Source organism: Mugil cephalus, chromosome 3 (assembly GCF_022458985.1).
Source record: "Mugil cephalus isolate CIBA_MC_2020 chromosome 3, CIBA_Mcephalus_1.1, whole genome shotgun sequence".
Taxonomy (NCBI): Eukaryota; Metazoa; Chordata; class Actinopteri; order Mugiliformes; family Mugilidae; genus Mugil; species Mugil cephalus.
In genome coordinates this window covers 25,109,038-25,136,770 of record NC_061772.1, presented here as the reverse complement: position 1 = coordinate 25,136,770, position 27,733 = coordinate 25,109,038, and the positions used below count along the sequence as shown (strand labels likewise).

General features: G+C 38.8%; 1 protein-coding gene across 6 annotated transcripts in view; it reads right to left on the bottom strand.

Moving 5' to 3' along the window:
* Positions 1 to 25,845, bottom strand: part of LOC125005819 (protein diaphanous homolog 3-like) — a 163,427-nt gene extending 137,582 nt beyond the window's left edge. For 4 of the 6 annotated variants that reach the window (XM_047581427.1, XM_047581431.1, XM_047581428.1 and 1 more), the window contains exons 1-7: positions 25,309 to 25,845; positions 19,513 to 19,545; positions 18,941 to 19,123; positions 18,007 to 18,111; positions 12,385 to 12,515; positions 4,145 to 4,219; positions 3,867 to 3,936 (exon numbers count right to left, since the gene is read on the bottom strand). In XM_047581427.1, coding sequence (XP_047437383.1) covers positions 3,867 to 3,936; positions 4,145 to 4,219; positions 12,385 to 12,515; positions 18,007 to 18,111; positions 18,941 to 19,123; positions 19,513 to 19,545; positions 25,309 to 25,431 — 720 coding nt within the window. In that variant the 5' untranslated portion in view covers positions 25,432 to 25,845. The remainder of the gene's footprint in view (positions 1 to 3,866; positions 3,937 to 4,144; positions 4,220 to 12,384; positions 12,516 to 18,006; positions 18,112 to 18,940; positions 19,124 to 19,512; positions 19,546 to 25,308) is intronic. The other 2 variants (XM_047581429.1, XM_047581432.1) reach the window with 1 other exon arrangement.
* Between the last annotated feature and the right edge of the window lie 1,888 nt (positions 25,846 to 27,733).

The window sequence follows — 27,733 nt, the reverse complement described above, 5'->3', positions numbered from 1 at the left end:
GGCCATATGCAGCAACATACATTATATGGGCAGCATTAGGAAACCAAAAATAGTTCATGCTATGTACAATATATTAATGCACACTCAAACAAACGTTTGACTGAATCATAATGAAGTTAAGAGTGATTTGAGTTTCAACTGGAATTCAGATTTTCAGCAGCTCAAAAGTGATTGGACACATTAACGTAATCAGTAAGAAAATGTTAATGAATGAATGAATAAATTCTTTGCAGGTGATGTCTACTTGAAGTCTGCAACAAACCGGAACTCACCAGTGTTTCCTCTGTTTCTTTCTCAGAATGTGCGTAACAATTGATTTGACCAGCGTTTGAGTGGTTTTGTTTTTGTAGATGGCCTGTTTCACTTGTATTGGCAGCTCTAGGACTTTTACCTGTTTAACTAATGAAGAAATACTAATGGGGCATCCTGCACCTGTTCACAACACAGCTTTCGAGTCAATTGTTTAATTGCTTTTGAGCCTGCGAAAATAACTGTAGATTAAAACGGATGCGAATACCATCAAATTAAAGCAGAGGCTGCACTTCCGGCTCATATTCATTAGATAATTGTGACTTGAATATAATAAACAGCTAAAATGACATAAAAATAGATGAATGCGTAGATAAACAGTCGCGTCACAAAATGATTGCTGCATTTCCAGAGACAAGAGAAAGATTATCTGTATTATTACTCTGGTTCTCTGATATTGCTGGAGCTAATGGTTTATTCATCACATTGGAAAAAAAAAATAAAATAAAACATTAAACCATATGGCTGATGGATATAACGCTGTTGTTTTTTTTTTTTACTTTGTTTTAAAAAGTAGAAAAACTGAGCACGAATAAAAAGATGGAACTAAACAGAGGTAAAAGCTGAGATATAGACCAAACTATAGAGGGTATGCATTGAAGTCACTGCCGCCTGGGGCCACGCCCCCTTGAGAGGCAAACACATAGTGAAATGTAGCAGTAAATACAGCAAGACTGGAGAAAATGTGGATTATCAGATCAAATTAAGAACAATCGGACTCAAAAATGATCCATACAAACTACTGGAAAAGTGTATTAGCCTCAGTTTCAGTTAGTTAAGTTAGTTTTAGGTCATTTCATTTTGATAAATGTAGCTAAATAAAAGATGCTAACGCTAAAAGCTTTACTGAGAAGTAACATTAGCCATATAATACTATAGCATCCGACCGGACGTTAAAAGGATGATGAGGAGTGATGGCAAGTATTCTGTATATTATTTTATTGTTATTTATTGTTGGAACTGAAATAGTTAGTCTTAAAGTATGAGTTCATCAAAAAATACAGCATAAATTCATATTACTTGACACTAAATCTGAAACACAACACCAGGTTTCTGTGTCTGGATTCCAGTAGTTTCTTCTAATGCAGCGATACATTTACTTCTCTTTTCTTTGGCAGTTGGAAATATCAGTGTAAATATATCTCCGACTGCTTTTCAAATCTGTTGGTTCAGTCAGCTCTTTATTATTTTTTTTTTTTTAAATATATATATATATTTTACAATTTAGATGCTATTAAAGCCTATGATTCAAACTAATGCTGCTAATCTCCATGTTCAACTGTCACTTCTTGCCACTGAGTGGCCGTAACCACGGAGACGTTGCTTGCTGTGACATCACTTGCATACCCTCCACACATTTTTATAATAACTATGCAAGTTAGTTAACATGATGTTTTAGAGAGGAAAAATGTTTCCTAGATAGAGTCCAGTTGTCCGAAGGGCTATTTCACAGTGTGGCACTATTATTCCATTAGGATACACAATAAATATAAAAACGCATTTTGCATGCATGTGCGTTGACACAGGAAGGCTGGAGAAGGAAAGGCTGCGCTGACAGCTGGCAGAGAACACCTGTCTTCTTGGCACTGCCGGTACCGTCCCAAGATGCCTCTCTAGCCAGGGAAGGGTCTGGGCTGACAGAGAGGCCTACGGGTAAATGCTGGCGTCTGGCGCCTGTTGAGACGCGGGATTACAAGAGACCTTACAGCGCACTTCGTGCCAGAGGGGCTGTATATCTGTCTCCGATGGGTTTTTAGCTCCGTGTGGCAAGACTTTTTTTTTTTTTTTTTTCACGCTGTTCATGCTCATGGAATAACTGATCAACACATGAGGAGGAGAAGCTCAAGCATTATGACATGAAGTTACATCAACAGAAGTCAAGGCGAGAAGTCCGATATCATCGTCTGCTGACCTGAGGTGTGATAACGATCATGTTATCTGCTACTGAGTTAAGTGACTTAAATTAACCTCCTGAGACGTGAGCTTTTGTTTGCTACGTTTTTTGATTTCTCCAAGGTATTTGGGATTATTGGGACCTAATTAATATAAAAACTAAGCATCATATTTGAACAGGAAGTAGTTTTTGAAAAAAAAAAAAAACATGCCCTCATACGTGGCCACGATTATTGCGATGGATTACTTCACTGTATTACACTGTATTACGATAAAGTCACCCAATACATAACAAATTCTAAGCTGAACATGGCTGTGCACAGACAGAATTGCAAATAATGAGCAAGTATTTGCTAATTAGCGAATTATAGCTTGTTACTATTGACAGAATTTTATATTTGTCATATTAAACTAGAAAAGTTAATAATAAGCATAAATTAACTGACTAGTATCTGGTTAAGACGACATCAGGTATAAATGAAGCAGAAGAAGCTGCCACAAACCTAAAACGTGATGTCCTCGTATGAGGACGTATGGTCTCAGGAGTTTAAATGTAGTGAACAATTAGTACGCCAATTATGAAAAAGGCACTAATTATACATTAAGTGAATATTCTTTAATACTGACGACGAAACATCTTCACTTTGCTTTTAATGTCTTTTCAGAACGCCTTTTGTTTCATTTTCTTCTTTACTTTTCTTTTTGTAACTCATAATTTGCAGCTCTCTTATGTGCTGTAGTTCCACCGCATGGGAAGAAATATGAAGCTTAGGCAAAAACACCAAGAGCAGATTTTGAAAAAAAAAAAAGGTGTCTTTGTTTGCGACTCCTTATTCCTTATTACCTAACAAAACAACAAAGAAAGAGTCACATCATTATGTGTTTTAACCCTCCTATTATCTATGGCGTCAACTTGACCCCATTCATCTTCAATGTCTCTAAATATATAACTAACATAATCTTTTTCTTCATATTTAATGGGACTTAATAGACTTCCCAACGACACAGACACTGGCCCCGACATAATATACGTTATTACTCTTAATAATAGTTTTGCTAATAGTTTTTGATACCAAATGTTATAGATAACAAGAATATGTACTTAGCAATTATATAAAGTCACTTAAAGTATTTTTTCCTCAGTTTCACTAATTCTCTTATTGTTGTTGAGCCATCAGAAAGCACAAACTCTGCAATGGTGTATTTCTACAGGCCAGACGTCCAGTTTAGTGTCCTTCAAACTAGGACAAAACTCCAATCATTTAGCTCTTTACTGTGCTTCACTGTGCTGATGTTCGTCCCCTTCACGAGTCTTTTGCTATTGAGATCCCAGGTGCCTAATAAAACGAAAACACCAGATGCGGATACTGTACGAGTTTAAATTAAAGTAGTATTTGAAAAATTCCTACTCAGGTTCTCCCACACCCACCACCCCACATGTCCCTCGAGAGAGTATACAAAGGTTTTAAAAAGCAAATACTCCTCACTAAAGTTAATGTGGCCTATTAATACACTCAAAGACGTATGTCCCAAGACTGCAGTCTTTATCCAGATTAGCTCAGAGAAAGTGTGTGTGACTAAAAAAATCACTTCCTCCTGCCCTAGTTCTGGAGACGGCACAAAAGTAATAATTTACACTGTACAACAAAAAAATATATCTATACCTTATTGTTCATGGAGGCTTTGAGACACTGCACCACTTTATGTTGGTTTCTTTTATCCAACTTCTCTGGACTGGGGAAACAAAAAGTGAAAATTAGTCTTGGTTTTCATACACAAACAGAAAAATAGAAAGAAAAAAGACCAAAATGATACTTTATAACGATAACTACTACACTACATCTTATAAATCTAAATGAAATGTGTTAGGGGTTTCACGGGAAAACACAAATAATTGTAGTGAGATGGGCAAGAGTTTGAACAAGAAGAGACATAAACTTACTGTTTTTTGGCAAGCAGCCTCTCCAAAATGTCTAGCAGCAGTCCGAGACCCTCGTGCCCAAAGCTCTGCACCCAGCTGAAATAACAAACATTAAATCAATATCACAGCAGTGTCAGACTGATAACTGACAACAATTTCATACTCATCAAGCGCTGCAGAAGGCTTTGTGCTGAAGAGAAAGGCAGAAAACAAGCCCGACGCTGCTCTAAAGTAGTATAGGTAGAAGAGTGGAAACTATAGCTCTTTTTCTCTCTCTCGCTCTCAGGTGGGCATAATAACTTATATGTTTGAAATTCTGCTACTGAAATATTCTGTTACTGTCACTTTAGTCTTTTTTTTTTTTTCCATAGGCAAGAAGTAATGTTCAAAAAGTAAAGTCGTCTGCAACTGTTTTCTTCTTGAGTAGGAGGCAAAAGGTTAAAAGTTTTTTCCTCGCTTTACATTTGGATCGCCTCCCACTGGACTGACTCAAACGAGTGAGTGCAGTGTGGAAAACTTTCCACAAGTAAAAACGGAAGAAAATCAAACTCCCTGAATTATAAAATATGCCAATAAAAATTTCCAACCATAGAAACCAGGGACGTACCGATATGATATGAGGGCAAATTAAATATTTTATATTACATTTAATATTTTATATTACATTTTGAGGTAAATCTGACTTCATTGGCACAAAGGCATCTTTAAAAGAAAAAAAGAATACTATTATTGAAGAAGAAGAAAAAAAATCCTAACCCTGAGGAAGACGTTTAGGGCCAGGAGTCAGAATTAAGCTGTTATTTAGAGGAGGTTCCTGTGGTAGCGCCCACAGTTTGGTGTTTTTGATTAAAGAGCAACATCGAAAGCTTAGGATCAATGTATGGTATGGATTTACTATTCTTTTAAAGGGCACAATTCTTCCCATCCAGTCAAGGAGCTTTCCTTTGAAATATATAATGCAGAGTGATATGATAGAGCATCAAACTTATGTATTAAGTCCCTGTTTTAGATACATTAGGACAAACACAGTTGATAACATAGATCTTATTATGTCTTTTACTATATCAAATACTATTATATAATAAAATATTGCTTCTCACAACACTTACTAAAAAAAAAGTTTTCATGTTTGTATTTTAAGTGAAAAAAATTATTTTAGCATAATTGTGTGAAAAACACTGTGACAATTCAGCGTTCTGCTGGGAAACCTGTGGACCTGGCATTTGTCTAGATCTTAGACATGTCCCACCCACCTAATCTAGACCAGGCACCCTTAGCCCAATGACACTCTTTGATTGTACCAGGATGCAGCATGTAAAAGCTGTTTAGTTCAGCAACGAACTTAAAAAAAAAACATGAAGCACAGCACAAGATGTTGACCTGGCCTCCAAATTAACTAGATCCCAAACCGATCAAGTATCTGTGGGATGATCCACAGAGGCCCCTCCCCTCAACACATAGGACCCAAGGACCCCCCCACTAAAAACATCCTATTATGTCTTTTCTCTAATGACCCACAACTGTTTTGGAGGCACCAACGGGACCTGCACAATTCTGGGTCATAGCCTTTTGCTTGATCAGTGTAAAATGATTTTGTAGTCAGAAGATCAAGTCGTATGAGGGAATACGTATGTGCCTGTTGGTTAACCTTTATAATTAGGACTAATCCCCAAATACTTCCAGACAATGGCAGAGGCATGCTCCCATCTACCAGCGTATTAACATTTTTACCATCACAGTCTTTTATTGAGTGGAAATAAGAACACACGACTTGGTGAGGTTAGTAGGAAACCTCAGCAGATACGAGAATGCGAGTCATCCGATCCTGACTGAAGCTTAATACCACCTCCGAACATTAGCATTCAGTGGTGCTGCTCTATTTAACCAGCAGCACCCCTCTCAGCATCAAACCTCACATAGCTTAAGGTGACAAAATTAAACAGGAAGCCATTACTGTTCATATTATTCAGGAATCTGTTTTTACGTTGTTGCATCTGATGAAAAGACAAATTGCATTTTTCATTTTTAAAGTGACAGCTTTGGTGTCCTGTGTACAATACAAGTGTACCATGCAACCACTGTGTGTATCTGACATGGTCAAGGGCATTCATTGAACAAACAAACATAACATCATAAAACTTCCCCTTTCATAGTGGTTTATGCATCTACAATGACAGTGAGAGGGTTTTATTCTACTTAATCTGTTATAAAACGTTATTAAAAATTGTTTTAATAAGAGCCAGCGTACGTCTTCGGGTATACAACTGTGTGTGAGTGTGTGATGCGACAGGGTCAGGAAAAAGAGGGAGGTTGATGAAAACTGTCATGGCCTCGTTGATAAAGACAGGGAAGGCAGCTGCCAAGGTAGCAAAAAATGAGACTCTCATGCTTGAGAGAAAGAAAGGAAAAAAAAAAAAAAAAAAACAATCTAGCCGGCAGTGCTGACTGGGCCATGGCCCGGCCTATTCTGTATATGGAGCAGGAAGGGCAAGAGACTCGACAAAAGCTTCATTGAAATGCATAGCTCAGTGGCAACTGTGTGCCGTTTTTCATCATCAGTAGGTGAGGCAGAGAGCAAAGCGAAATAATCAGCTGACCCAAAGGCACAAATTATTGCAGAGGAAACCAACATGGCTGAACTATCAAGGTCTGCTGCAACAAATCTGAAGGAAATTTGCTTTGAGACACAAGTGAAAAGTGGAAGGGGGTAGTGGTGACCTGAGTCACCTTTTCTGGCTTTTTTGAAGATTTTAGCTTTTAGACAGTTTGAAGATCTCGGAGGGCACAAATTGACAATGTAATAGCTTTCCGCTATGCCTACGCACAAGTCTCATCTTGGAGTGCAGGAACAATCAGGCAGAGGCAATAATTCATGTAAGAATCATGTCTTTGTGTCCTTATTGAAGGTCAGGACGAGCTGCAGATGAGGCAAATAAAGCTGGACACACACTCCTATTTTATTTATTGCGTATATTAAGCAACACTATATATTTTAAGTGGTCTTTTTGCATGGCCAGAACCCACAACTTGTAGACAGCACTGAAATGATTAAAGGTGATAAGTCTTTTCAGACAAGACGTCTAGGTCTTCACTGTTGAGAGAAAGGCAGCGTTACTTTGTGCTACTCTGCAATCCAAGTTCTAAAAAAGAGGATGGGATGTTTAACCTCCTGAGACCCTGCGTCCTCATATGGGGACATTAAGTTTTAGCTTTTACTGCAGCTTATTATGCTTCACTTAAACCCATTGCCCTCATTAGTGGGCACTTCTTAAAGTCTTTAGTCGGTAGCAAAGGGTCAAAACACCAGTCGGTAAAAACACGATCGCTGGTATTTCATCGGATTCATTCTACAGACGCCAGGAACCCCATCAAATTCTACGGTTTGATATGACCCACAAATACAACAAATTTTATCAATAGGAACGAGCTACAACCTTGCTAGCTAGCAAGTACTCGTTTGAGGACATTGGTACTTCACTGTTCGCAATTCTGTCTTTGCTCAGCCATGTACAGGTATTAAAATAAACGGTTTTATATTTTGCCACTCATTGGTGACTTGACTATAACATATATAATGAAATAATCCCAGTGTTCACATATGAGGATATTGTTTTTTCAAAACCTACTACTTCCTGTTGAAAGATGATGCTTAGTTTTTATATGCTTCAGGTCCTACTGATCCCAAATACCTTGGAGAAATTAAAAATGCGTAGCAAACAAAAGCTCGATTGCTGTCCACATCAACTCCACTGCAATTTTCCACTGTAGCTTTTGTCATATGCCAGTTTGGCCAACGTTGATTACAGCTCCCCTGTTACGTGTTGGTCTATTTGAATGTTTTCACAGCAACGAATAAAATTAAGTAATGGAGTTGTGGTATAAATGGAACAAAAAGAGAAAATCAAAATACTACAAATCTAATAAGAGCCAGATCATAGATTATTTTGGCAATTAATCAGGTGTCATCATGTCCCATCAAACCACAACAACTGTGGCAGAAATGCAGCCTTGTAATTCAGCAGTGACCAATTTAGGCCACAAATATGGCTAAATCATTACAAGGTCACCCCGTCTCTTTATCCTTGCACATTTAAGTAGTTTGTTTTTGACGTGCTGCCTCTCCAGACTCTAAAGTGATTAGAGTAGTTTATATTCTGTTTGATAAACTAGTACGCACAGGCACCCCTTGGGTTTCCTAACATCTGGCACCGCACCTACACCCCAAATGAAAATACTTCAATCACATTCCTTGTCTGGATGTCCTCTGCGTCCTTTGCATTCGTGTTTTCCACAATTTTCCTCACTGCAGCCTTGATGTACCCTTTATTGCTAACTGCTACTGCTGTGATCGTCACTGGGTATTTGGCTTTGCACACACTGGACCATCAGTTTTCATATGTCTAAAGGAGATAAAGAAATATAAAGTTTTGGTCCCTTTTCCCATTTCTGATTTGTGCTTGATAAGGAAACTTAGACAAAATTCTGAAAAATGTTTGACAGGCTCAGGTGGTTTTAAGGGAAACTGAATTATGTTAAAAAAAATAAAAAATACTGAATCCGAAATAGCATTTTCCCCAAAACTATTAAGATGACTGACAGTAAAGTGAAATATGATCTCGGAGGTCTGTCTGAAATTGACACTATTAAATCTCAAACACTTCCTGTAATGTGCATTGGCAAGTTGGGGATACTTTCCAATGCCATCGAGGCGACTCCCAAGACGCAGCCAAGATAATGCAAACTAATTTTATTTGGCATTTTTAGCATGTAATTAAGAATAATTAACGCTTATTACGAGATCACAGATTTCCAGTAATCAGATCTCATCATCAACAGATCCTAAAGAAGCACAGCGATATCCAACTGAGGGCTATCATTTCAAGCAGACACCAAGAAAACGAGTCAGGGAGGGTGCATAAAAAAAACGAAAACAAATTTATCATCCCATTCCCTGGGAAACAAAAACAGTCATAAATCAAAGAGAAAAATGAGGCGCCTTATCTGGCTAACTTCACAGCTAAGGTAGCTTGACTTCTAACGGAGTCTCAAGAGAATGCCTCCAAGGTTTCCCGACAGTGCGTCGCAGCGTTGCACTCCGCTACAGCGGTTATGATCCAGAAATAAAAAATTAACTTTAAAATGTGGTACCGAGCAAAGCACGTTAACTGACGACTGGAGGGCTCTCTAGGGACGAGAGGAGGAGGCTGAAGTCCCAGCAATGCGGGACATGAGAAAAAAAACAAAAAAAGGTCATTTCATAAAGTAGACTGCCACAGTAACTATGCTTAATAAATAAATAAGTAAATAGGCATCACATTTTTAGATGGCGAAAATTGTTCACTATGAAACATGATGTCATAAGTTTTGATTTTGTTTCTTGTTGAAATGTTTTATGTTTTTATTTGTGTGAAGCACTTTTTTTGTTTGCATTTTTTTGTATGAAAAGTGCTATATGAGTAAGATTTGATTTGATTATTGAACAAATGAGACCAACTACCAACTAAACATTTTAATTGCACTTAGCGAAAAACATTAAAAAACACAAGTTTCATTTGTTTACAGGGAACGTTTAACATTTCCTGTGGATGTGGAATGAATTGTGTAATAACACTGAAACTTTAAACTCTACTACTTCATTATGAACGTGCATTAACTTAATTAGGTACACTGGAATTATAAATCTAAATCTTTACAAATTCATAAAGTCAACTTTACCAAAGTGAATCACAGTGTCAGAGGTATTTAGTTTGCAGATATACTGTAGTATAATGCATGATAATCAAATGTGTTATAGAAAAATATTCTACGCATCCTACTGTGTGTAAATGGGGTGAGCAAACATTTGAAATACTGTATTTATCAGCATGGCCATCCAAACGTATGGCTGCATGACATTTTGCAGGTATACCCATGAAAGTAAACACTAAGTGACTAGTGAAGCAGAAGAAAAGCATTTATCTGCGTATTTTGTACCTAGTGTAAGAAATACTACGAGAACAACCGGTTTAAGGAAGTGTGAATATTTGTATGCAGCTCATGGGTGGTGTATGGGCGGCAAGAAGAACATCCAAGGTTTCCTTACACATTGGCGTTAGGTAGATGGATGTTCAACTTTACCCTACTGTATAGCTAAACTGCAAAAAAAATAAATCTAGGGCTTTAAACCTGAAGGTCAGTTTTAATACAATATCAAAAACCAATTTCCACTTGTTTGTCAGATCCATTTATCAAAGCCATTTAAAACAATTACATTCTGTAGCCTTGCTGGTCCTGTTGACCAGTGCTGCAGCCTTTCTTAAAGAAAAAAAAAAAGAAAGAGCAGCTGAGGGGGATAAGTATACAGAATTCAGAGGCAAGCAAGCCACCACTGCAAAGCTGCACAAAGAAGCACATTACCTTTAAGTGTGTCTGCTCTGCCAGAGAGAACCCTATGTGGGTGCATATACAGTAAGTCTGTCAGCCTGTACTAGCAGGATGCGACTGTTGAGGAAATATGTGACAGCTGTTTGCATTAATGCCAAGAAAGAGGGATTCATCAGCATCTAAACACAGTTAGACGAGATGCATTTAAATCAATCCTTCCCGACTAAGGGTTCGGCTAAATAATTAATTGATGACTAATCAAAGAACAGATGGTCGGGTTGAGGGAGATGTTAACACAAAAAGGTTTTTAGGAACATTAGTGTTCACACTAAAAATTTATAGTGTAATACCTCTTTGACCTTGTTTTGCACAAAACAATATATGCGTTATATCTTATGGTCGGGTTTATCGTATTAGAATGGATCAAAAGTAAGTCAATGGTTTTTAACTGCTAGGCTGCACAGAATAGCTCCACAATACTGTATATGGAGAGGTGTGGAATATATTAGAGTTTTAACTACCACTTCTATGGTCCAGATAAATACATGCTCAATTCTGATTGGCTGCAAGGCGCCAAAGGAAACCCACAAAACAACCCCAGTGAATCTCTCTGCCCACCGTTCCAAATTAATGTGTTTTGCTCAGCCCATATTTAAAATGGGTAACCATAGCAACGCGGACTAAATCAACCGCTTCAGTTTCCAATCTATTGAAACATATTTGCATGCTAACATCTGTTGGAGTATATCTTGTGTGGTCTACAAACCTCTGATGATATTTGCATCAGCTGGCAGCAGATACCTCACCATTAAAAACTCATTCACAACACAAGTGTCCTCATCTTCTGAACACCATAGGATGGCAAAAGTTACACATTAACAGAGAGAAGGCTGGGCGACGCTGCCCCTCTGAACATAAAGATTAAAGTTTATATCACATAACGGATCATCTAATATCCCGGTTGTTTTTTAACTCACTACTTCAAGCCAACAGAATACGCTTTCTATCATTTGTTTGTGAAAATCTTCATATTGGTTTGGGGACATTAACATTGCTGGATGGCTAGCTACTCTTATTGTTAAATATACCTCACACCCGAGGCTAATTATTTTTGGCAGTCTGAAGTGAGGAATAATGTTTCATTTTCAAATACAATTTTACAAGGTGATAATGATCAAAGTGAAAAAAAAAAAAAGAAATATATTAAAGGTTTCTTTGACAAGGGACTGTGATATCTGGGATAATCCCTAAAAACTAAGTAGATGGACCACTTTGGAAAGAATAATACCATGTTAGCTACTCTAAATGGGGTGTTCTTATATTTGATAAATAGAAAATGATTTTTTTAGATATTCTTTTTGAATGAAGAGGTGAAAAGTGACCATCTTCTGCAATGCTGCTAGGCTAACAAGTCCATTTATAGGGATTCTTCAGGACGAGTTTTCGAGGGGACACCATTATGCATTTTGCTGACATAGCTACAGTACAGTGCATGACACATTGTCTGTAGAGGTTCTGCTGCTGTAGACACAGTGCTACTGCGGTTGTCATTGATGCCAAGCTCTAAGTATGAAAAACTGTCGGAGAAAACAGTAACTCAGTTAGAGGCTAGTGGTTGCAACTTCTGACAAAGTGAGCCTGCTAAAGATATCTGAAAGGGCAGAAATTGTAGTAAATAGATGCAGTTCAGCAACCTATTTGGTATTTGATAATAATATCGTTATAATAATGGTCCAAAATAATGTATATTGATTTCTGTAAAAAAGACGTAGACAAATACTTAGAACGTTGTACAAGCGGCGGATCATATTTAACTGTGTTTTATTTAAAAATAAATGATTACGAAAGAGGAAATAGAAAGTGCAATCCATTTAAATTTTCATAACCTTGAACTTTACCTGACAGGGTTGCTGGTGAGGGACACTCGCAATGAGTCTAGACAGGCAAACAGGCGTTCGTCCATCACCCCTGACTTCAGCTCACTGAGGAATTCCTGGGGAGATATCTGATGGCTGCTTCTCAGGCTGCCCTGGAAAAAAAAAAAGAAAAAGAAAGAAGGATGAAATCTCAAAAGAGCAAACAACTTTGTTCCCAGCAAGTTCAGTCAGTTGCTCATCCGTTATTAATCCATTTCATTTTTATAATTAAAACTCGGATGAGTTGGATATGAGGAGCTTTTGACATTTTACAGAGTGATTATTAGAAAGACAAAAACTTGCATATTAAATATGGAGCAAGCAGCAGTAATGCGATGTCTGTTTTTGGGCTTTTTCAGGTCAGGCCATCGGTGCATACTTGCATATATGCTATAAATGCTCACAAGCACAACAAGAAACAAGCTTCTCTTATTGAATTGTAGAAAAGTAGCTCCCTTTCCATTGCATGTTTTTTGCAAAATAAAAGCAATATTTTGCAAGCCCCGCCCCCAAACGTCCATCGTCCAATCATACATCCTAGCAACTGTTACTATGTAAACAATGTAAGTCAAGTTGCCGACCTCTGACAAGCAATATGGTGAAGTGGTGTGTCTAAGGCATAAGTACACATAAGGACACAGGTACCCCAAGAGTTTGGCTGGGGGAGTTGTGTTTACTACTGGCAAATAATAATAATATTAACATTTGCGTTTGGCGAATAAAGTAGAAAATTAAAGTCTCATCTTGCAAAATCCTTGATTCTCTTAAATGAGACTTCACTTTGAGGAAATGGACTTCAAATGAACTGGTCACATGACCCCCTGTGTCATCTCCAATGACACCAGTGACGAGGATTTGCATTGCACTTTTGCGTTACACTTTTATATCAATATCGAAATGTAGGCGTTGCCATTACCAGTTTTGCATTGCAATATTTAGGTTTTCCGTATTTCTAGTGGTAATGGAAATGCCAGAAAAGAAGAAGAGGTGGAGCATGTGCATCAAGCCTGCATGCCGTATACAAACATACAGTCCAGATTACAGTTTGTGTGTTTTAGCTCATCATAGTGGCGAAGCAACACTCTTTTTTATGCTAGCAACCCAAGTGAAGATTTATGCGGTTTTACAAAAATCTGATTCACGTAACCGTGGCCTGAATCACATATGGTTCATAAACACAGTGCTAACCAAGCAACAGCACCCGAACTATACAAGAAATGCGCAGGTATTCTGCAGCTGTGGAAGTTTTATTAGGGAAAGGCGCAGAAGCACTCTGAGGTAAAGGTCCTGACCATTTAAATGTCTACATTTCAGGGGGGGACAAGTGTAATAGAAGAAGTAGGAAATAAATTGGTGACCACAGGAAAACTACCTTGTAATCCTTCACCAACTATGCAAGCTGCAGTTTTATTAAGAATGTCCAGACTGATAATATGTAGGGAATCAAGGAAATAGGAATTTAATAGAGGTTGTTTTAAAACTTTGATGTAGACCTTTTGGATATGAAATGGCATCACTTCATCGCTTTATGCTATTAAGACATTATGCGAAACTTTGTCATCAGTAGAGCATAATTTATTCAATTTAAACACTAGCTCCTAATCACTTCATCCCTCAAGATGTTCCTCAGATTGTGTTCGCGCAAACGGGCAAGAAGAATCGATGGATGTATGAATGGACAGGCAACCTGAAAATATATTCGCCTGAGACGACAGCAGTCACCAGTTTGGAGACATGGGAAAAATATGGTACAGTGTTTACTAAGGGGTTTAAAACTATGGATCCCTACCCATAATCCCCTTCTTTTTTTCTTTTTTTGCGCCATGTGTGGTGTTTCTGTTGTGGGTGTGCTAATATGAATTCAGTGGCAATGTGCAAGAAAAAAAAGAGAACATTTATCTCCATTGTACAGCTTACTTGTAGTTTGGAAAATCATAAAGTATTATTTGTGTAAATTAGGATAGCATTTGAAGTAAAAAAAAAAAAACTAACAATAATTCTCCAGGCTTTTGAGTCATTGTTAAGCAAGTCCCAGGTTGTGGATAAACCGAAGTGTTTAATCCTCTGATTTTCTTTAATGTGACGTTTCCCAAACCTCTAAGTATGTTACACAAAAGTCGAGCAGAGATACACCGAAAAGCTTCCCCCAAACAGCACATTCACAAAGAAACCTTCTGAAAATCGTTTCATGCTGGTTCGAATTTTGTCACCACCACCACAGAAATCACTGTAATTGAGACAGCCATACAAGTGCAACTATCTAAATATAACTGCACTCATTTGAAAAGACTGCCACTTCAGCTTTCTTGTCTAATAAATACCAATTTAGTCAATATATATACATATATATATATATTTTGTAGTGGTGTCAAAGTCCAGAGTGTTGTGGTGATGCTGGGCCTTGATTGTCTTGAGCAGTCACACATGAGATACAGAGACATGGCTTAGATAAAAGGCACGGCTGGACTGGAGAAGCCTGAAAACGACACCCCTCGTCGGCTGGAAAAGCTCACCGCGCCTCATTTAACCTATGGAAATAAACCGTTCACTTTTGTAACTGATGTCTGATCTTTAGTTTATACTGCGACCGTCAAACAGGGTTGTAAAATAAATGGCGTTTCACCCACTTAAATGTAAAGTATTTTGTGTTTTTCCACGGAACGGCGGGGAAAATGGAAATTTTATATTCTTGATTCATCAAGAATGCCACAGATACCATCCTGTTTCCTTATCAGCGTGAATGAGGTATGTGCGCTTTACTGGTTTTCCTCAGTGTGGCTCTGCCTCAGCATCACATGACATATCAAATAACTCCCCTCCTGTCAGGTGGTGGTCCTATAAATCTAACACTACCACAACATCCAAACTCTCCAGTTGTTTAATGGCTTAAACATGCCCTCTGGCTCCGCTAACATGTTGGCTCTTGATTGCAACTCTTTTTTGGCATCATCAGCCTGGTCTGACCCCTGCTTCATTTATCTTTCGCTCTGTGCTGAGGACTCTGAGTGGAAAAGAGGTGGCAATCTCACAAATACAAACCACTGCCTTGCTGCACAACCGACCCATCAAGGATACAGGAAGTGTCTGCCTTCCTACCCCGACTCCTGGATCTACTGCCTCCCCCATCTTTGTGAGAAATGATAATGGCTAGCCTGTTTTTCAGGATGTCTTCGGCCTTCAGCAGCACTCCTCATGGTCCTGCTGGCTTTTTCAGTTCAGAGAGCAACCTGTCTGCCCACTGCAGCAACCTGTCTGTCCATCAAATTAAACTAACTTGCAGGAAGCGGAAATGTTTAACATGTCGCATCAGAAATAGCCGAATGCTCCTCATCATTATACACATAGTGCTTATGTTCGATAATTTGTATTTCCAATGATGAGCACTTTAGTTTCATTTAAGGATAATGTCCTTTAACAACCTATCATTTACCACTGAGGTCATAGTCAAAATGTCAGGCCAGTGAGTCATTGTACTTTTCAAATAAGGTTTTGCTATAGCTCTCTGAGGCACTTGCATTGTTAGGTCTGTTTTATCTAACCGTTTGCACATTTTGTTTACATGTTTTGTTTAGCTGCTGCATCGTAGGCCTCTGAGGAAGGTAATTTCAATCCTGTATTGTGTTGCACATGTCAAAAACGTCAATAGAGTTGACTTGAGTTTTTTTTTTTTTTTTTCAGAAAAGTGGAGACAACTTCAATGTAAAGTGGCGAGAATATGAGTTTAAATAAATAACTATATATGATAACTTAAATGCTTCCCTTCACTTAACACTGTAAGGTCTTCCCATTGATTTGCTGTATTCATTAATACACAGGATGCTACAATCCCTTGTGCCATTATCCAAGGTAAAACACATTTAGAGGCCCAGTCCAACTGAAAAACCGACCAGCAGGCTAGCAGTCAGCTACCAGCTAGCAACCAACAATCAGACACCAGCTAACTAGCTTAGCCAACAGCAGTAGGTAAGAAGTGATGGGACATGTAACTACACTTCAACCAACACTACTCAAATCTGCCAAGATCGGAAGTAAAACCACTAAAAGACACCAGCTAACTAGCCTAGCCAACAGCGGTAGGCAGTATGTGGCACATCATTGGGGTTTTCAAGTGGGCACCTCTCCTCACCGATGTTTCATTAAGTTAGGCGATAGCAAACAATTATTGCGCTGTGAGCAAAAGTCAGTTCGCTTACATCCTGTGCATCTCCTGGGGGCTAAGCCTCCCCTGTCCTTAAAACCTAGTGGCGCCCCTGCTCTGAGGCTAGCCCGGAGTCTACTGAGCTCCTCAGTATAACTGTTCCTCATGAAACATTTTTACAAAGAAAGTTTGGAAGATAACCACCCGATCTGGCAAAAGACGGTTAAAGATTGTAACAGGTGATTATTTCAATGTAGGTGTGGGCATGTGAGGATTGTGAGCCATCTAAATGTTAACTGGCAAAGAACAATAGTGGTAGAGAAGAGAAGGGTGTTGCTATAAACTGGTGGCTCTTTTTCCTGCAGTTTGTTTTTGTGTTGTGTGTGTTGTGTGTGTAGGAATAAAATATTTGGTGGGAAAGAGGCAACCGCTGAATATAAAACTAACTCGTTAATTTGTAATAAGAAGACTTACAGTACTTTACACCTCCTCACTCATATTTATACAGTAATTACTGACATAACAGAAATAATGTCAGTATACTCCTCCTTTCCGTCCATAAATGTTGCTGTTTAGCATGTCTTATGTAAATGCAGGATTTCATAGAACTGGTGTTGTGAAGATTTTTAATTCGCTGCTTTTTGGCCAGTGGCCGTTATATTTTACCATGCAGGGATATAAACAGGCCAGTCCCCATGGTAACTTGAGATGGACAGCCTTAGGCAACGTGGAGGAATATCTGGATATAACAAACATAATAAATGCAACACTTCTTTGCAGGACTTGGTGCCAACTTGTTAACCGGAAAACCTTATATGAACACCTCAGGCAGACTGTGTTTCCATTATTATTCAAACTAAGTATCAGAGACATAACCTGTATTAATTATGAACATTCTGGGAATTAAATATTTATTGGAGCACCACCTGCGAGTTGTGGTCCATACGTTGACTTTTTTAAGGGTAAGAGAAGTCAGTGAAAGGCCTTATGGTCTTTGGGGAGGAAGAATGGTCCTAAGTTTCCATTTTCTTTAGAGATTTAATTGTTTTCCTTGAAACACTGACAGTTTTATCACCATCTATCTATCTAGGTGCTTCAGGAGGGAGCGAAGGAAAAAGCTTACGGCTGATTCCTGAAACTTTGAAGGAGAACAAATCAACCGTGAAAGAAAACTCACATACTCAAAACGTAATTCTTTACCTTCCGGCGCTCAGAAATGTTATCAAGAATAAATGCCGCTACTTCACCTGCATATGTTTGTGTGTGTGAGAGAGAAGGGGACGAATGATATATGCTCAGAGTATGAAGTAAATCAGAACTAAAAAAAAAAAAAAAAAAACTTGACATTTAAACAGGTACTCAGTTCCAAAATTTAAATTGCATAACCTTAGGATGTTATGAAGCAAAAAAAACATTGAAATTACTAATGAAGTCAGAACACATTAATACATAAAAAAACAACTCACAGTTTTGGAGGCAGTGAAAATATACTGGATGACCATTTCTCTCTTTGTGTTGAGGTCCTTCTCTCTCAGAGGAGCCTTTTTGTCCTCATTCAAGTTCATGTCCTCCTGGAATAAAAAGAAACCATCAAAGCAGTTTTTATACAGCTGTTCTCTTAATATTTCGTTTTACAAGATGAAGATGATGAATAATATGGCCTTGGTTTAGTAAAGCAGACAACTGTTGAATTCGATTTTAAAATAAGATATTTAAACTTTGTTATCCACCTTAATTCACAACAGAAGCCAGTTTTGTGCTTCCGTTAGCGCTACGTTTCTATGATTTCAGTAGCTGTCAACATCACGCTAAATGTTGACTTTTAGCTATGGATAGCACAGAAATGGACATGATATGGATGTTTTAAAAAGTCGAGGGGATAGTTCTGTGACAGCGCCTCAACCATCGTTTCTCACAGACTGGTTAGATGACTTGAACCTATGGCCGGACATTAGCTACATTAGTTACCTCTGAGATGTAGTGGACCAGAAGTAGAAAGTATTAAAAAAGATACAAATAGTGAATGTGGTAAAGCTGTCATTTATGATATTAATGTCCATCCGTTTGGATGAATTTTACAGTTTATCTGAGATTAAGACCTGAAACGTCAATACAGTGAATCATTTCAAGGTGAATTCTCCAGACTGGGGTGCAGTTCTGTCGGATATTTATCGACAAAGTGGTAGGAGCAAACATCCGTTCTCTTCGAAGGATATTTTAGTTTTAGTCACAAGCCATGCTAGCTTTCATTCCTCATTGCTCAGCATGAAGTGCAGGGCACAGGGCATTCTCGCCTTAGTTGTTGGTGCTCAAAACAATCTTTTTAGTTTCTTCGAAATGTTGCTGCATTCAATCGCTGGTAGCCCTCGTACAAGGTTTATTATTTTTTAAATAACATACCATCATCTTTTCAAACAGAGCCAAGATCTCTTTCTCCGTGGTAATCTTTGATGACAGTTCCTCAAAGTTCTGAGAGGTGGACGATGAAGAAGTGGTCCAGTCGTTTGTGTTGTGTTTAGACTGCGATAAGGGCGGTCGCTCCTTCTTGCTCCCTGGAATCCGAATACTGGCAAATCTGTCCAGCTGCAGAGACAACAGAAAGCGCACAATTAAAATAGACGACGCCACACACGATGAGAAACTACAAAAAAAACTACAAGATGAGAAAACAACAAAAGATGTGTTAGAGTGATAAATGATTAATACTAAAAAGTAGACCAAACGGTTAACCTGTTACGTGCAAGAACTGTGTGAACTAAGGTCTCATGCAACACGTCTCTTGGACACACTATCAGATGCAGAGTCAACAAAGACATTAGATGGTTAGAAAGGTAGTTCAAGGCTCTGTGAAGTCAATGAATCCGGTGTCTGGTAAGGATGACCAAATTCATTGGCACCCACAACAGGCCGGTGAGATGACTTCAAGTAAGTTGATGTTAGATGTTAGATACATTGGTTTCCTTAAATCTTACCACATCATCTGTGATGTTTTTAAAGGGTAAGTGCTGTAGATGGGGAGCAGAAAAAACAACAAATCAGAATACATAAAACATCAAAGAAGCATAACATTATGTTTACCTTCCTAATACTGTGTAGGTCTGAGAGTGTCCTATGGTATGTTGCAACTAAATATCGTTAGTGGGGGCTTAAGGGCCTATGTTTGGGATCTAGTGAATTTGGAGGTCAGGTCAACACCTCGTCCTGGTCTTGGGTTCTTTTTTAGTTGTTCCTGAAGCGTTTTTGTGTGTGTCCTGCTGCCATCAAGGAGCGTCATTGCTATGGGATGGGGATGCCTGATCTGGTCTAGGTGGGTGCTACATGTCTAAGTAACATCCACTAATATCATGTCCAAAAGTTTCAGCAGAACACTGACTTGTCATAAAATTACTTCTCCCGCCACTGGTCATAATATTATGCCTGACTGGTGCACATATATATATATACTGTGTATTATTGTCTGGTCTTCTTATGTTGAACAGAACACCTTCATTGTGATTGTACATATAAAGTGAAAATGAAAATGAGATCCTTGACAGTGCAAACTCTAAAACAATCAACACACAGCTGTAACAATTTCCTAGGTTTACCTTCAGACTACATCTAAACTGATGTTGACAATCAAACACAACCAGAGCATAAAGATGCAGCATAACTTAAACAAATCACTATCCTAACACTTCCTAACACCACTGGCTGCACATGAATTATTTGTGCAATAGCAGGACTCTATTACAACGTATCTAAGCAGCAGTAGCATCCATACATTTGGATTATAGAAGGCAATGATTGTTCAGACTTCCATGAAGAGTTTCACTTGCTCTGATGTTAAGGTAAAGTGAACGATTTGATCCGGTGCCTTTAAAGCACCTGGTGTATGCCAGCTGAATGTAGTCCAAACTACTGCACATTCCCCTGGAGACTAGACAACTATCACCAAGTACAATGGACAGGGGCCAAAGCTTCTCCACAAAGAGCAAATCCTTTTAGGGCACCCAGTAGTGCAGTTCAGTAGAGTACTAAACCGAGGTTTAAATATCTAAACAACAAGTGGCGTGTTTTACTTCGCTAATACCGGCAATTTAAGCAAAACTGCAGCCTAAATACTCTCCCTACAAATTAAAACCGATCCACTCGTGTAGTTAAAGACATTGACATTTGGCGTGTTGTTATCTGCGGATACCAGCTACTCCAGTGCCTGCCAGGAAAGTTTGTTTATTTGCAGACATGTTGGGAAGTTGCCATCCATACTCAAGAATATGTGCTCTGTGTTTGGTAACAATCCTAACAAGGAATGGAAAATCAATACATGCACAGTAGACATTATATTAAAAAAAAATTAAAAAAAAAAAGAAGAAGAAAGCTGACGTTGAAAGGTTTGTTCTCAAAAAAGGGACCGTACAGAAATTCAAGACAAATACCAGCACTGAACCGAAAGAATAATATACGTCAATCTGACTCGTCTTCGGATATAAACAACATGCATCGCTGTTTAAAAAGTGCTAGAACAGGAGCAGGTTGAAAGTGGACATGAGATAATAGCACACGCCTGGAGCAGGAACCGCGTGGCTAGATTTTGACAAACTACACCAACGGCATAAAACAACACTGAGACCAATGCCAACACTTAACACACCTACCCATGAACCACTCTGACTCATTTTATTTATAACTGAGATTTTTAAAAGGGGTCAAATATGAAACTGTATGTCACACCACTCTCTTCTCACCTTCTTCTGTTGCACACATTAATTTGGACTGTAATGGTGGACGGGTTTGTGACTCAGGCCTCCTGTCTCCAGGCTTTCACAAACTTTACATCATAATTTGGCTCTTCGGTGGTGAGGCTTTCATTAGGCAAATTCTTATCATTATTTTTTTATTATTTACATATTTTTCTAACAGCCAAACTCCCACACGATTCTGTCACCCTTTTCTAAGTTCACGTGTTCACCACTGAATATTTTAACAGTACCCTGCAACAGCAGTACATGAAGCTGAAAGTTAAGTATTGCCTTATTGATGGAGAGTAGGTTTATTTCAACATAAATTTTGCTTTTCTTATTGGGTTGAGCCTTGAAAGCTGAGCACGAAAAAGTGCAATAAATTGGAAAAGGATCATTTGGATTAATATTGTTTTTTGTTTTTTTACTGAATCTGTTCAATGAATTATCACTGTCATCTACTGTACATATACAACTTGCATTTTAATTTGCATTTAGAATTTCTGCATTTAGACTATGTAGATTATTGCAATATATCGCAATATCAGGATATCGTAATAACGTATCGTATCGTGACACCTGTGAAATCCTTGCCAATACCCACCACTATTTGGTTTCGTAAACCTATAAAATTAGATCAGTAGCAGGCAAATTAATCCAGTACAAAATAATTCACATGTACTATATTACACCCATCAAGACTTAACAGAGTGGGTTTACTTAACAATGATCTATGCAGGAAGTCTGGTACATTTATTTATGCACTATGGGAATGGGCACAACATATTAGATTATTTCAGGAAAATGGCTGAATATCCCAGAAATTCCCAGATCACCAAGATCATGTATCCTCGGAGACAGAACTATGGTACCCCACTTAAATAAATATATATTCAAAATTTTAAAAACTGGCCTAATAACTTGTGCACGGACGACTCTGAGGTGTTGGAGGGACCCTTAAGTTCCCACGGTGAATATGCGGAGAACTCAGATGATTGAAAATGTGGCATGTGAAATAACGTTGGGGAGACTGAACTGTGAAAAATGACATGACAAATGATCAATGGGACAGTTTTGGTAGATTTATGTTAAAAGGAAACGGATATTAAGATACTGTGGATATGGCCTGGAATATGGTGCATAACAGCCTGCACTGTACCCTGGATCATGGTCTGGCCTTCATTCATGGCCTTTTTATATTTAAGAACTATATATGATATATGATTAAAAGGGCTGCAAATACTCATCACCATGCAAAATGCTTTCACCTCTGAATGGAACGTTTCTGCACCAGAATTAATTTCCTGCAGAAACATAAACACTAATGGCAGATTTTCTGTCCATGGTTAGAATGGAGTCATGATTAGCACCGCAACAAACTGCTTTTTCACACACAAGATTTAATGTGGAGTCTCTTTTGTTTTATTTATTTTCATCAGTAGACCCATTAAGTAATCTCATTATCTTTTCAACACTATGTCCTTGTCCAGTATCACAGGCACCTGCTGAAAAGCCGCTGAACACAGTAAATTCACACATTTAAAAAAAATTATATTTGCATTGATAGAAAAAAAAAATGAAATTAATGAGTCACCCCTTTCCCCTTTCTTGTCACTTTTAATTAGTCTACAATGAAAAAGACATACATTTACATATTCCTAGGGTAAGATGTTTTTGGTGCATTTATGTTGAATCACATAAGTTTTGTGGCGGATGCCAAGGATCACAGGGCCCAGCACTGCATTCAAGGGAGAATAATGTTGAAATGACGAAAAATTAACCACAGACTCTAAAATGAATCGTATTGATGTTTTGTTAATTACGTTGCTTAATTGTAAATAAAGAAAGCAATCAGCCACTGACAGGAGAAGTGAATCACATCGAGCATCTTGTGACAAATCAATATTCTGCTGGAAAACTTTTGGACCTCGTCCAAAATCCGTGTGGATGTTACTTAGATATGTACCACCCACCTAGACCAGACCAGGCACCCACAACCCATAGCAATGACACTCTTTGATGGCAGCAGCCATGCCCAGCAGGAACAAAAACAGCACAAGATGTTGACCTGACCTCCGAATTCACTAGATCCCGAACTGATCAATGGGACAGGAAGATTGACAAGACCATCCCCTCAGCCCATAGGATCCAACAGCCCCCACTAACAATATTCTGTTGCGAGACACCACAGGACACCCCCACAGGACCATGTCCATTCTCTAGTGAGTCACTGTTTTGGATGAACAAAAGAGACCTATATAATATTAGGCAAATAGTCATAATGTTATGCTTGTTTGGTGTAAGTACACATATTTTCTCTCCATTTAACGCATCCATTTGTACACATAGAGTAGTGAGAACGCTTGGGGCAGTGGGTAGTTATACAAGGCACCCAGGGATCAGTTTGGGGGGGTCTAGGAGTTTGCTCAAGATACCTCAACTACAGATATAGAGTAGTTTCAAACCAGTGACACTATAGTCAAAGCTGCTTTCCTAACAGTTAAAAACTCAAATTGCATACACATTAGACGCAATCATACCGCGCCCTATCCATCTGTAGAAACAGTGCAATGCTGCAGGTTAAATACTTACAGGCAGCCATCAATCTGACTGATTTAACATAACAACCAACCTGACTTTGTAGCCCCCCTTTCATCCAGCATTGCACAATAATCATAGAAGGTTTACAGACACTTCTATTAGGGATAGTAAATGTTAAACATTTGTACAACAGCTCATAAATGGGAGCAGATAAAACAGCCTGTGCCGAACCATTCCTGCACACACCTTTACTACAGACGTACACGACAAATCTCTAAACACTGGACGAGGAATTAACTTGTGGCTGCGCTCCCTTAAGAAGGTCAAACACAGGTTGAGCGTACATTAAGTAGATCTGTCCGCAGGCTACACAAGTCTCCCTTTTGAATTGCCGGATGCCTTGGTGTTCTACACATTTGGGAAAGTAGACAAAAATCCCAATAACAGTGATGCAGCACCCAAAATACCAACATTTGCCTATTATCTCACGGAGACTACAGCAGACAAACGGCAGACAGTAGTCGGAAGGAAAAACATGGATTAGTGTGAGTTAAACCCTGTGCTAATTTTAACCGATTGTTTTCCTACATGCAAAGCAAAGTCAATAAGCAGTCAAGATCACAAACACAATTCAGACATGGGGCAAAGATTGCATGGGTGGGTTCTGTGCGGGGAACATTCTTGTAATTGCCTTTCCTCTGCAATAGACAGAATTAGTCAAGGGAGAAGACAACACAGGAATGATACATCATCCCTGATCTACTGCTCTCTTAGTTTATTTTGGGATAAGTTTCCAAACTAACAAGGTCGTTCTGAGACAATTAAGTCACTGGAAATAGAGATAAACGAGTGATACATTTTAATATCTACATCTGCTGTCATATAAAACTATAAATATAGTGTATAACAGGGCTCTCAGGTCTTACACACACACACGCATTTCAATACGTTTACACGCCACAAAAGACACATCTCACGCTGAGAAGTGATGGAACTAGCCGCATTAGTAGCGCAGTCTGTAAATAAAAGAGATTAGTAATCTATGAATGGATGAGACCGCTCTACTTGAATCAGCGACCTATCAGCCAACCAGAAAATATCAGCGGCCTATGAGCCAATCAGAAAGTAGCATTTCTCGTTGCCAGGTGAAATAGCTGCGCCGTAATCACGCATATTTCAACCATTGCGCACATCATTTCAAGTCAATAAAAGTTTAGTAGTAGTTCAGTTTATTAGTACTAAATAACTTTATTAGATAAATGTACTAATACTTTATCTTGAAAAACACTTCATCTCAATAAAAAAAATAATAATAATAATCTCCCTCCAAGATATGTTCAAACCTTGACAGCCCTGGTGCATAAGCAGAAGAAAATCTTTGCAACTTTTTTGTGTTGACTGTTGCCGTTTTGTGTGTGTGTGTGTGTGTGTGTGTTAGTGGTTTTCTCAGAGTCAAGGGAGACAAACAGTGAGAGGACGTCACGACTGCAGCCTGTCAATACTTACAAACTTTGGTTTACGGTCTCCATCGTCGTAGCACGACGTGCTGTTACTGGTGAAGCCCTTCTTCTTTTGAGACTTACCGTCTCGTCCAGTAGTGGAATCAAAACGCTGGCTGTAACTATCCATGTTAGTTTAAAACGGAAACTGTAATGTGTGTAACGTTAGCATATATACACGCACTAAAATGCCTAGCCTATATATGTAAATATAAATATACAGCTAGTCAACACATGGTTGAAATGGCATGTCAAAACCAGAGAAGTCCACAAATATCCTTGTTTTCCGTCCCAACAGTCCGTTAAGATAGCTTCCTAGCACGGCGGCTACACTATCATTCACAGGTGGACTTTACTTAGTTAGCACTAATCCAATTTACGGACTGACACGTAACGCTTTGAGTTCCCGACGCAAAGTAATGCGACGTAAAACACAACAGAGTTAGCCGTTGCTTTGGTAAATTTTTAATCCGGCCACGAACTGAAAGCTGCGCCCTAATAATTAAGAGCAGCGGTTGAACAGACAGCTGGATATTTTTTTCCGACAAGATATATTTTTTCCTATTTGATAGACCCGCGCAATGGTGACGTCAGCGCCGCGTGTTTGATCCCACCAATAGAATTTCTTGAAGCATAGACGCGGCTCGTGATTGGTGCAGCTCCTCCCCACTCACAGTTTAAGAAGACATTTGATTGGACGCTCAGAGCTGTCAACCAGTCCTCCTTTACTTTGAGGTCGTTCGTTTTGTTTTGCCAGAGTCTCCCGCAGGTGGAGTTCATAGGGTGCGTTGGTTTATGCGACCTGGTTCTACCTCCACTTACTTTATTTCTTTATTTGAAATAACCTGAGTCTTAATATAGTTTTGTAATAGTCACGTATTAACCTGAAGAAACACAAATGCACAAATAAATGTAGGTTATTTTGTATGTACTATTTGTATACACCAGAAAGTCACAACATTTTGACCACTGACAGGAGAAGTAAATAACATTTTGTGACAATTTAATGTTATGCTGGGAAACTTTTGGACCTGGCATTCATGTGGATATTACTTGGACATGTACCACCCACCTAGAACAGACCAAGCACCCCCACCCCATAGCACTGACACTAGTGTTGTTCGATACCACAGATTTCCTTTCCAATCCGATTAAAATTTAGGCTGGTATCAGCGATACTGAACTGACACCGATACTTTGCATAAAATTTCACATATAATATGTCTGGTAAACCTAAAAAAGTGGTGTATTTCAAATCATTGCTTAATAAAGAATACACGACATCAGAGTAATTTATTCGGCACATAGGACCCAAAGGCTCCTGCTAACATCATCCTGTTGTCAGACACAACTCACACAGCTCAACAACAAGACCTGACGTAGCACCCGTCATCTGCTCCTATATCCACTGCATTTGTCACATTTTATTTTATTTTATTTTATTGCACTATTTTTATATTCTTTATGTATGTGTGCTCCTGGCCCTGAGAAATAAATTAAGAACCTTGAACCTCGAACACTGACTAACACGGGACACCCTCAGAAGGCCCATGTCCATTCTCTGATGTGTCCCAACTGTTTTGGAGGCACAAGGGGAGATCTACACAACATTAGAAAGGTGGTTTTAATGTCACGCCTGATTGGTGCATAGTAGTCATGATCTCCTCAACTATCCTATTTGAAAATCCAGTTCCACCAGAGCTCCAGGCGTGCTTACAGTTTGTCTGCAGTCATTTACATTGCGCCACTGTGAAGAGAGGAAAAACCACAGCTTGTTGTACAGCTCGATGTAAATTAAACCACAACCGCGCCCGTAGACACAAACTGCAGCGTTGCATGATCAACAAGAAAGCATAAAAATAGCATAACTGTTTTAATAAACATTTTGTACAGGCATGTTGAGAGCCATAAACGGCTTATTATGCGCAGGGGACGCATTTAGAATTGAATGACTACTGTCTTTTTGAAACGCAACATATCATGTGAGATGAGAGAAGCCGGAGCGAACGTGTCTCACTCTCCTCTGTGTCCTAAAGTGAATCTTTCAATTTTATGTATAGTGCATCAAAAAAACACAATCCAAATGGTCTCAAGATGCTTTGGTGAACCCACAGCCTGAATCTCCCCAATGCAAGCACTAAAACTCCCTTTTAACAGGAAGAAACGTTGATAGGACACTCCACCTGCTTAATGCTAGCTGGGTGAAGTTAGCAGGAGAGACAGGAGAGAAGTGCAGTACAGTGCATCTGAATAAATCATCCGCGCAGCACACATACATGACACAAACAAGAGTTCTAGTTGTAAGTGATGCATGTTACATGAGATTTCGATAATGGGTACAAAGAATGGACAGGAGCTAGCATTCAAAATACTCACTGTAGAAACATTTAGTGGGTACACGGTGTGCTCATAAAGTTAATGCTAGAAGGAAT